At 41.4% G+C, this 12296-nt stretch overlaps 1 protein-coding gene across 1 annotated transcript in view; it reads left to right on the forward strand.

Moving 5' to 3' along the window:
* Positions 1–8811, forward strand: part of CLCN4 (chloride voltage-gated channel 4) — a 49109-nt gene extending 40298 nt beyond the window's left edge. The window contains exon 12 of the mRNA XM_063126367.1: positions 8017–8811. Within this exon, the coding sequence (XP_062982437.1) occupies positions 8017–8107 (91 nt within the window). The 3' untranslated portion in view covers positions 8108–8811. The remainder of the gene's footprint in view (positions 1–8016) is intronic.
* Positions 8812–12296: the final 3485 nt, after the last annotated feature.

Genomic DNA, 12296 nt, shown 5'->3' on the forward strand with positions numbered 1-12296 from the left:
AAACAAAATTCTCATAATCCCTAATGAGGAGCCACTTCCAGTCAGTGTCGATTATACCAGGCCAGATAGACTTCCTATGTTCCTAAGAGGTAGGTGAGGATACACAGGGATAAAGAAGTGAACACATCTGAGAATATTGAAAGCAGCAACACAAGACTTGATATAATCATAATACAGTGACTTGTAAAAAAAAAATGTAAGACTGAATTAATACTTCCTTGGACCTAGAGTTGAAACACAAAGGACATTGGCTGTAGTTGAATTCCTGTTCATGTTTTGAGCACCACCTGCCCTTGTGTGATAGAGAAGTGGGTGGGTGACTCATTTCTACACAACACATTTCAAAGAAGATGTGAGCTGGGACCTCCATCCTGATTCCTGTTTGCTGCTTCTCACTCACGTCACACTAAGCCACCCTGAGAATAAAACACTGGGTGACTTGTCCATTATTCCTGGCCGATGATCACCTGCTTCATAGAATCATAGAATAGCAGAGTTGGAAGGGGCCTACAAGGCCATCGAGTCCAACCCCCTGCTCAATGCAGGAATCCACCCTAAAGCATCCCTGACAGATGGCTGTCCAGCTGCCTCTTGAATGCCTCTAGTGTGGGAGAGCCCACAACCTCCCTAGGTAACTGATTCCATTGTCGTACTGCTCTAACAGTCAGGACGTTTTTCCTGATGTCCAGCTGGAATCTGGCTTCCTTTAATTTGAGCCCATTATTCCATGTCCTGCACTCTGGGATTATCGAGAAGAGATCCTGGCCCTTCTTTGTGTGACAACCTTCTAAGTATTTGAAAAGTGCTATCATCTCTCCCCTCAATCTTCTCTTCTCCAGGCTAAACATGCCCAGTTCTTTCAGTCTCTCTTCATAGGGCTTTGTTTCCAGACCACTGATCATCCTGGTTGCCCTCCTCTGAACACGCTCCAGCTTGTCTGCGTCCTTCTTGAATTGTGGAGCCCAGAACTGGATGCAATGAGGCCTAAGCAGGGCCGAATAGAGAGGAACCAGTACCTCATGTGATTTGGAAGCTATACTTCTATTAATGCAGCCCCAAATAGCATTTGCCTTTCTTGCAGCCATATCGCACTGTTGGCTCATATTCAGCTTGTGATCTACAACAATTCCAAGATCCTTCTCATTTGTAGTATTGCTGAGCCAAGTATCCCCCATCTTAGAATCACAGAGTTGGAAGGGGCCTGCAAGGCCATCGAGTCCAACCCCCTGCTCAATGCAGGAATCCACCCTAAAGCATCCCTGACAGATGGTTGTCCAGCTGCCTCTTGAGGGCCTCTAGTGTGGGAGAGCCCACAACTTCACCAGGCAACTGATTCCATTGTCGTACGGCTCTAACAGTCAGGAAGTTTTTCCTGATGTCCAGCTGGAATCTGGCTTCCTTTAACTTGAGCCCGTTATTCCGTGTCCTGAACTCTGGGAGGATCTTGTAACTGTGCATTTGGTTTCTATTTCCTAGATGTAGAACTTGGCATTTATCCCTATTAAATTTCATTCTGTTGATTTCAGCCCAGCACTCCAGCCTATCAAGATCACTTTGAAGTTTGTTTCTGTCTTCTAGGGTATTAGCTATCCCACCCAATTTGGTGTCATCTGCAAATTTGATAAGCGTTCCCTGTACCTCCTCATCCAAATCATTAATAAAAATGTTGAAGAGCACTGGGCCCAGGACTGAGCCCTGCGGTACCCCACTCGTTGCCTCTCCCCAGTTTGAGAAGGTTCCATTGATAAGTACTCTTTGAGTCCGATTCTGTAGCCAACTGTGAATCCACCTAATGGTTGTTCCATCTAGCCCACTTTTAGCTAGTTTATTAATCAGAATGTCATGTGGTACTTTGTCAAAAGCTTTGCTGAAGTCAAGATATATGACATCCACAGCATTCCCACGGTCCACAAGGGAGGTTACCTTATCAAAAAATGAGATCAAATTTGTCTGACAGGACTTGTTCTTGACAAATCCATATTGGCTTCTAGTGATCACCGCATTGATTTCAAGGTGTTTACAGACTGACTTCTTTATAATCTGCTCCAGAATTTTCCCAGGGATGGATGTCAGACTGACTGATCTGTAGTTCCCAGGTTCCTCCATTTTGCCCTTTTTGAAGATAGGGACAACGTTAGCCCTCCTCCAGTCGTCCGGCACCTCACCCATCTTCCATGATTTTGCAGAGATAATAGACAAAGGTTCTGAGAGTTCTTCCGCTAGCTCCTTCATTACTCTAGGATGTAGTTCATCGGGCCCTGGAGATTTGAACTCATTCAAGGAAATTAGGTGTTCTTTGACCATTTATTTATCAATCTCAAACTGTAATCCTGCCCCCTCAATTTCTGCTTCACTTTTTCCAGGGGGGTCATAGACCCGCTTTTGGAAGAAGACTGAGGCAAAGTAGGAATTGAGCATTTCAGCCTTTTCTTTGTCATCTGTTATCAATTTGCCATCCTCATTAAGCAGTTGAACCACCATTTCTTTCCTCTGTCTTTTAATACACACAAATCTGAAAAAAGCCTTTTTATTGCTTTTAGCATCCCTCGCTAATCTCAGCTCATTCTGAGCTTTAGCCTTCCTGATGCCATTTCGGCACTTCTGCGCCACTTGTCTGTACTCTTCTTTTGTAGCCTGGCCTTCCTTCCACTTCCTATATGTATCCCTTTTTGTTTTCAGGTCATCTCTAAGCTTTTTGTGGAGCCACATTGGTTTCCTCTGTTGTCTTCTATCTTTTCTCCTTGTTGGAATTGTTTGTAACTGTGCCTTTAAAATTTCCTTTTTTAAATATTCCCACCCATCCTGCACTCCTTTTCTCATTAGGCTCATTTGCCATGGGTCCTTACTTATCATAGTTCTTAGGTTATTAAAATCAGCTTTCTTAAAATCCAGAGTACGTGTATGCCTACACTCAACTTTTGTCTCCTTCATAATCAAGAATTCAAGTATGACATGGTCACTTTCCCCCAGAGTTCCCGTAACTGCCACTTTATCCACTAAGTCATCCCTATTGGTCAATATCAAGTCAAGGATTGCCGATCCTCTAGTTCCTTCCTCCACTTTCTGTAGGAGAAAGTTATCACCCACACATGTCAGGAATTTCTTGGAAGGGCCGCTTTTGGCAGTATTGGTCTCCCAACAGATATCAGGGTAATTGAAGTCCCCCATCACTACTACATCACGCTTCCTTGAAACACTGGCAATTTGTTTCTCAAAAGTTTCATCCTCGTCTTCTCCTTGATTGGGTGGTCGGTAGTAGACTCTGATTATCATGTTCTTTTTATTCCTTGCCCCATTTATTTTAATCCAGATGCTCTCAATGGGGCTGCCAGTCTGATCCGCCTGTATTTCTGTGCAGGGATAGGTATTTTTAACATATAGTGCAACTCCACCTCCCTTTCTATTTCTTCTGTTCTTTTTGAACAAGTTATATTCTTCAATTGCTATATTCCAGTCATGGGAGTCATTCCACCAAGTTTCAGTTATACCTATCAAGTCGTATTTGCCTTCATGTAATAAGAGTTCAAGTTCGTTCTGTTTGTTTCCCATGCTCTGGGCATTAGTATATAGACATCGAAGACCATGTGTTTTATAGTCTGGCTTTTTTCCTACATTGTTGCAGACACTATTTTGGGGCACTATTGGAGCTGTTCTCTGTACTGTGGTGCCTTGGCCTTCATCCATTGTTACCTCGAGATTTACGTCTCCCACCCCCGTAAGATTCAGTTTAAAGCCCTCCTGATAAAGTTCTTCACGGTGTGGCCGAACACATTCTTTCCAACCCTTGTGAGGTGCAACCCATCCCTTACCAGCAGTCATGTTCCAAGTAGCGTAGCCCGTGGTCCCAGAATCCAAAACTCTCACGTCGGCACCACCTTCGTAGCCAGTCGTTCATCCGGAGTATTTTTCTTTCCCTTTCTAATCCTCTTCCAAGAACCGGGAGGATGGATGAGAAAACTACCTGGGCCCCAAAGTTCTTCAGTTTCCTTCCCAGAGCTTCAAAGTCTGAAATGAAATGCTTGGCTTCTTGCCATGGCTTGTTTCTCCCCCTCATTTCTCCTGGCTATTGCCAGGATGTATCCCAGGGACCTTTGTGGCAGAAAACTTCATTTCCTCATTCTTTACATCAGCACACTTTCTGGAATTGGTCTGCTGGGCTTCGCAGCTCTTTAGGGAAACTCCCCCACCTCCTGCATCAGATCTCCAAAGGAATGTTAATTTCTAATGCAGGAGCGTGTTCACAAACTTTAATTTTTATTTTAGGGGTCTTGGATACCATTGTAGCCAGATCCCCCTCTTGTCAATATCCTTGTCAATTTCATACAGCACTTCCCCACTTTCTTTGCTAGTGAACATCTTTTTTTAAAAAAAGCTGCTTCATGTTCTACTGAAGTAATGGCACTTGCCTCTAAAGCTCCTTCTTTCCTGCATTCACCAGTCACTTTTGGCTCCCCACCCTCACCTTTGTGCTTGCTGTTTTCCTCCTCTGGTCTCTGTTGCTTGCTGTCAGATGTACATGAGGGTTACAGAGCAGTGAGTGAGATCGCTAAACATACACATATTTGAAGGCAGAATGAGGACTGAGTGGGTAAACATATGCAAACTACAAGGCAGCATGAAGACTGAGGGGTCTGTTCAGACAACACGCTAAGCTATGGTTAGGCTGCTGACCCTTTTGCACCAAATAGTTAGTGAGCGTGTTTAAACTGTGGTTACGTAGTCACCATGATTAGGAATGATTCATATGTCACGCTAAGTCATGGTTCGCCTGAAACACGAAGCAGTAATGTTTAGCTCAAAATGCTTAACCACCCTGGCTTACTGTGTTGTCTGAACAGGATCTGAGTGAATAAAGATGCACAAATGTAAAGACAAGTGAGTGGATCAGTAAACATATGCAAATTTCAAGGCAGACAAATGAGGCAGATTGCTCAAGGCAGAACGAATACAAATACGGTCCTTAAAAATACCTAAAAGGTTTTAAATTGGTAACTGCTTAAAAGAGAAATTCATTTTGTTGTACAGCTCCTGATGAAAGATCTCCAGATCTGAAACGTTGAGCGTTTGTACAAGTTTAGTTGAAAGTTTTTGGAATTTTTTCATTTTGGATAAGGAAAATAAAGAAAACCTCCTTTCATATTTTATAGCACCAGAGCCAGCCTCTTCTTCTCCTCATAGCCTTTTCGCAGTGTTTTCCCCTCTTCTTCCACATCTTTTTCACTAGTACCTTTGAAACTGTGTGTGTTGTCTCCTTTAAACTCATGGCCACCCACCTCTTTTTCCCCTACTGACTGGAGAGCAGCATTCAGAATATATGTCATTAAACTGTAGCTAGAGTGGCTACCAAATATCTATTAAATTTAATCTAGTGGAGAAACCAATATTTTGCTGCTGCGTGGGAGTGCCAGCAGAATGTCATTGTTAGCAAATGTTTTGCTTGTGTTTTGAGCTTCCAGCTAGATTTAAACACGCCTAAAGCGCTTATGAAAATCCCAAAGTGAATGACACATGAAGGGAATTAACCAGCGGAGGTTTATTTTTCCAGAAACTGAGAGTGCATTTGACTTGGGAGTCTGCAGGAAGGTGAGGAATTAAAAATAAGAGACAGAAGCTAACTCAAGTGAAACAGTGACCTTGTGAGGAATTCAGAGTATGTCCCTCAGAAGCTCAAATTGGATTCTAAACAGTCCGAAGCCACGTTGCAGGCCAAGCTTCAGTGGTGGAAGCACTGGTTGTTATCAAGAACATTTTCAAGGTTGGGTGATTATTTCACAGTTGAAATGGAAGGCAAGATGGTATTAAAAGAGTGATATCAAAGTCCAATAGCATATACTTTTCTGAAACGGTGGAAACTGTTGAGAGATTCATACGTTTTTCACCTTAGACTGCCGGTGTGTGAACTTATCTAGAAACAGACTGTCTACTTCCTGAGCCAGTGAGAAAGCCAGGAAATAGATCTAAATATTTCCCAAATTAAAGGCACACCCACACCCACACACCAGAAACAAATCAGGGATGTATTTTTAATACATTTGCTGAAGAATGTACTTGATTTGAAATTACATTATACAATTGCACTATTCTAGAATATCTGTATAGAGCATCTATAGCAGTTCAAAAAATCACAAGCATGGGATGTTTGCATATGCTCAGTTTCTGTGAGGGGAATCAAAGTGGGTGGCACAGCTCACTTCATGCAGACACCTGTCTCAACTCTACATGCCTACACTTCCTGCCATGTTGCCTGGTCCCCAAGGAGAAATGGCCAGTGCAGTTATGAGGATCTTCAACCCATTTAAATATATGAGGCTTGTGTGTGAGAGAGATAATGTACTGAATGTTATAATCATGTACGCATTGATGGAACTTCACTATAGCTTCCCAATTTTATTGAAAAGAAACGCAACTGTTGGACAAAGGGCAACTATAAAAATAGCTTTTTAGAACAATTAGTAAATGCAATCAGTAAACAATAAGAGCAATCAGCTTGTTTAAATATTCCTGATTTTCTTTTATTCCAATACGTTTGTACATATTGGACACAGTTGTACCCACAACTGTGTGGGTTTTCAGTGGAATATTGGGCTCAGCTGTCTAATTCTAGTCAAAGTAACCTCAGGTTATAGTTAAGATACCAAATATGGATACTTAAGATGATTTATTTATTGAAACTATTTTTATACTACCCTTCATCATTTTGAATAAATGAATAAAATCAATTTAAAAAAATAACTTCCGACCGATTACAATGCCTGGGTTGGAACTAGGCAAGCTTTTCGAAGCAGATGGTTTCATAGGTAGGGCACCATCACTGAAAACACTTACTTCTTGCTGCTCAGTACTGTATCTGTGATAAAGGAGACAATTAGTGGCACTCCAGGCTTTCATACTTGTATTATAAATTGTTGATACTTTAAAAGTATGTTTGAAATTATTTACAGTTAATTCAGGAAGTCGATCTTACTTTATACTGTTAAACAAGACACACTGTGATTTTTTTTAAAGCTATGGCTCTTGTGATAGTGGAAGTTCTACCTTATTTTTTCTTCTGTCCTCTTTATTGGAACATTAGAAAGGAATCATTGAATTTTACTTTGTATCACATTCCTCATTTGTGTATTGTCTATAAAATAGATAATTTGATCTGTGTTGGAGTAATCTATAAGATCGCATTCTTTCCAGCAGTGGACTGTAATAATTAGCATTGATCATTCAAATGCTTTTGCTGTCACAGTAAATTTGTAGAATTTCATATAATATAAAAACCCACTTATTTCTGTTGTTTTGTTAATGAGCTGCTATGCTCTTGATATTTTCATGGTTGTCATGATGGTCTGTGGCAGAAACATTAATTAAACTCATCATATAAAAATACATTCATGTAGGAATGGTGGAACAGAAGAATCCTTGAAAGATCACATCCTTTTGTATTCAGGAGTTCCAGCTTGTGGACTGGTGCATTATATAATTAATTGCTTCAAGAAATCTGTCCTTCAAGATGACCCATCAATACTCAGGTCTCAGTTCAGAGGCTTTTGGCTACAAGTCACACAATTTTCTTTTGTGGTCTGGCCTCCACGGAACTTAGTTTGTTTTGGCCTGGAGGTCTCAAACTGTTCCTTCAAGTGGTTTCTGAGAGATGATATCATGTGGGATGAGTTCTTGCCTGCTCAAGACCAGCTTTGAGGGAGTGCATTCAGGAATGAAACTGGAGGGAGTATGGCACATTTATCATTTTGCCAAAGGTGGAACAAAACAGAATGCAAGCACTATACTTATAATAATAAATGTATTGTGGTGAGTTTCCTTCAGTAACCTTTATGTTCATTAGTAGAAATCATGACTTTCTAAAATTCCCATTTCCTGGTTATTAAAGGAGAGGGGGAAAGATTATTTTTAAAAATGATTCTGTCCATTGTAGCGAAGTTGTGCCTCCAGCCAAACTTGAAAAAAATGTACTAGACAGGCTTGTGATTAATGACCTTTTTCTGTTTCTTTCCTTCTCTTCTTCCCTAGGAGGCTTTTGGGCATTATAACCAAAAAGGACGTGTTAAGGCATATGGCTCAAATGGCAAATCAAGACCCTGAATCCATCATGTTTAACTAGGCTGGTCCCCAAGGATGTGCAAGAATCTAAACTTTTAAGGACCTTTGCTGGACTAATAGAAGAGGGTTTTGTACAGCACTTCATTTTTTGTTAAAACAAGGAGATTTAATTAAATGCAACCATATCAAGGGCAGAACCAAAGGAAAATTATGACGGGGATTGACTGCAACATTAGAGTTTAGTCTGGCAAAGGAGTTTTAAGACTCTATTTTTAAAAAAACACTATTTCTCCTGACCGATGCCTGGGCTACATGCTACTCTTATCATGGGAACAGTCATTCCCATGGCGAGTTTCCCATCCATCTTCCTCACCCCCATAGTATTAAGCAGCAATAGGCCAACATCACATAGTTATTTCCCCTTCCTCTACTACAGGTCATTGGAAAATGGAGGAGGGAGAGAAACTTCACTATGTGACAGCTCACAATCAGAATTAAAATGTGAATGTTATTTTATGGGTGGGAAGCTAATCATTGGGACTGAATCCTATGGAGTAACTGGTAGGTAGTAGTGACCAAGCTAATTAACTACTTGGCTGGTGCATGCATAGGTGTAATATGGTTTGTGTTGTTAAAGACTTGGAACGGAGGCTCACCATCAACTTGAGAGGGAGGGGTGGGAAAATAGCAAGCATATTTCAGAATCCAGTATAATGACAAATGCAAAATGTTGTGTTCAAACCAACTGTACCAGCCATGGGTTATGTTTTTGTTCTTAAGTTTATTACTGGATTATACTAAGTATTTTCAAGAAGTGAATAATTTTATGAAGAAATGTGTTGCTTTTGCCTATTTTTGTAGATGTTAAGAGACAAAGTAGAATTAAAGTTGTACTTCAGTTAACTTCTAGAATTTTAAAACTTTGCTCTGTGCTCTCAGCCACTCTGTTTCATCTTAACTCAATTCTCAAGTTCATTTTTGACTTGATGTAATCACCATGATGTAACTTGTCTCTTGTCATTTTTTCAGATGGGTATTTCTTCTCAGTGTGTTCCCACACATGGTAAGATCTGAAACAGACTGCATTCTATAGACGTAAATAGAATGGGCAGCATGCAATACTGACACTGCACCTCCACTTGTTTTGTTGCACCTTTGGTACCCATCACTAGAGTTTCTTAAAGCAACCAGGGAAGTGAGTCAAAATTCTCTCTTCCAGAATAAGACAGGTCAGCAGAACTCCCTTCTGTGAGGTCCACTGACCTGCCCTACTCAGGAAGTGAGTGCTTTGGCTTGTTTTGTGGGAACTGCTAGCTGCCTGTTATGCTAGCAGTGGGCCCTGCTAGCATACAGGCAGTGGTGGATACTGCCCAGTGTTACAGCTTTTCCAGGACAAGTGACATGTAAAAAACTATGCCCACTTTACTTTGTCAAAAAGGATCTTGAGAAATGAGCTTCAGTATTTTTGTCAATAAACTAGGTCTTTTGATTCTTATGAATGCACAGCAAAGTTACTAATATGTATTACTTCTCTATGCAAATGTTGCATTATATTTGGTTTTATGTCACATTAGGTTTTTGTAGTATAAAATACTTTGTAAACCATATTTCTTCTTTGTGGTCTCTGTGCATCACACATATGGGCTCTGCACCTGTGCTGAGCCTCATTTTGGGAACTTTCTCTAGCTGAAGTAAACGTTTTTGGCAGGAACCCCTCCCCAACCATAGTACACATGCTCCAGTGTGTTCTCACCTTGCCCTCAGTTTCTTTGCAACCGCCATAGCTGGTGCCTCTTCGGGAAACTTCTCTTCGTAAAGATTGTTTCTTTCTCTAACTTTCGTGTTATTCTAGCTGAGATTCCTTTATTTCTTCTATTCTCCTTTACTATTCTATAACTTCGTACAAAAATATATATTATCTCCAATCTATCTGTGTTGCTATAGATTTCTTTTTGTACGGCCTTAAAAGCTCCGTTGTGCAAGTGTGTCCGCTGTGATAGCAAGTTGCCTGTGGCAGATGGACAGTCATTGTGCCTCATCTGTCTGGGCGAATTGCATGTGGTGGAAACCTGCCCACATTGCCAGTCATTTTCAAAACAAAAGAGGCGGCATTGGTCAGACCGGCTTAAAGCTGAACTTTGGAGAAAAACATTAGAGGCAGTAGATCTTCCAAAATCTTCTGACCACCAACAGCGTAAAAGTCCAGTGTCAGCCACGGTTGCAATGGCAACTGCAACTGTCTCCTCACCGCCTCATTGGTAAAGGGACTCAAGAATTTAATACCACCAATCTGCCCAGTAATACCAGAATGGAGTATTTCAGTAGTGTTAAATGCACTATCCACTTAACCATTTGAACCAATGGCTACAGCGGATCTCCACCTTCTTACATAGAAAGTGAACTTTTTAGTAGCTATAGCCTTGGCAAGAAGGGCAGGGGAATTATGTGCTTTACGTGTTGATCTCCCTTTTACCAGATAAAGAATAAACGATAAAGTTGTACTCAGACCAGAACTTGCCTTTTTACCCAAGGTAGTATCAGACTTTCACATTAATCAGGTTATCACTTTGCCTTCTGTCTTCTCTTCGCCGACTACAAACCTAAAAAAAAGGCTTCACACACCAGACGTCTGATGAGAACTGGCGGTTTATAAGAACAGGACTCAAGTCTTTCATTCAACACAACATGTCTTTATTTGTTACGGTGGACATAACAAGGGACAACCAGTATCCAGTCAGAGGTTAGCTTCTTGGATTACACAGACTGCAAAGTTGGCTTACCAATTATCGAAATTAGAGCTCCCAAATCAGGTTAGAGCACACTCGACGAGAGGTATGGCAACGTCAACTGCATTCACAAGAGGTGTTCCACTACCAGACATATGCAGAGCGGCGACATGGTCTATGCCTCTCATTTTTGCCAGACATTACAGCATCGATGTTGGATCACGAAGTGATTGCTCATTTGGCAGAGCGGTGCTGTCATCAGCTTTGCAGTGACAAAGCCCATATGTGTGATGCACAGAGACCATGAAGAAGAACAGGTTGCTTACTTGTAACTGGTTCTTCGAGTGGTCATCTGTGCTGTCACACAACCTACCCACTGTCCCCTCTTCAGTGTCAATCTCCTTTTAGGTTGATGCTGAGGAGTATTTCCTCTCGGTACTGAGACTATACTATTGGCGGTCTCAAGGAACTGTGGGGAAGTTGGGAACACGCTGGAGCATGAGTCCTAGTCGGTGGGGGAGGGATTCCTGCCAAAATCATTTACTTCAGCTAGAGAATGTTCCCAAAATGAGGCTCAGAGCAGGCGCAGAGCCCATATGTGTGACTGTACAGGTGACTACTCGAAGAACCACACTTACAGGTAAGCAACCTATTCTTTATGTATGGCGAATGCACCTCAGTATTGATCCCAGTTAATTTCTTATTCCACCACTTCGAAACTGCAGTGGATTGAAGGTTCTGAAACAAGTGTAAAAACTGTGAAGCTTATGTAATAGAGGTCATTGTACTGCACACAAGTGTTATATGAGAAATCTTGTCTCTGCAAATTCTTATTTGTAATACTCAGTTCCTGTAATTTAGTTGTAGAAGAATGTGAGGCAGAAGGAATGTGTTCAAATAGAACTTGGAGAAGCAGAGACAGTAGGAGGTATAAAGCAGCTTTGCAAGCTGATTATGTAGAAAATTTGGATTTAAGTGAACTGCAGTCCCACTAACATCAATGCAAACTCTAGCCTAAATGTTTTGTGGCGGAACTTGTTGACCAATGTGTTTGTATGACATCTATTGCCTTTGTGGTTGTGATATGTACTGTGCCAAATGATTGCCCTACTGCAATATCTATGACCTCAGGCTCCTGGAAATGCAGGTTGGAGACCAAGCTGCTTATATGGCAGTGGCGTTTAAGACACATCAGCAGTCCCACATCATTGCATGAGAGACTGGAAGCATGAGAGTAGGTTGGGCCCAAGTATAAGACCAGGTTGGGCCCATTGTTTTTCACCAGTTTGGAGGATTGTGGCAAAAATGAATTCCCCCAAAAGTTTGGGATTTGGGGATGGTGTTGTTGTTTTACCTTTACAGGTGAGGTGGCAGAGTGTTTCTACTCCCCCCCCACACAAAAAAAAATATAGGTGCTTACTTTCAGTGATAGAGCTGCTATCAGCCACCCTGTGACATTTCTTCCTAATCTGCAACGGTGGGGGCTGGTGGCTCTGATGTCTGTGGGGTGGTGAATCCACCTAT

This window comes from Elgaria multicarinata, chromosome 5 (genome assembly GCF_023053635.1).
Source record: "Elgaria multicarinata webbii isolate HBS135686 ecotype San Diego chromosome 5, rElgMul1.1.pri, whole genome shotgun sequence".
Taxonomy (NCBI): Eukaryota; Metazoa; Chordata; class Lepidosauria; order Squamata; family Anguidae; genus Elgaria; species Elgaria multicarinata.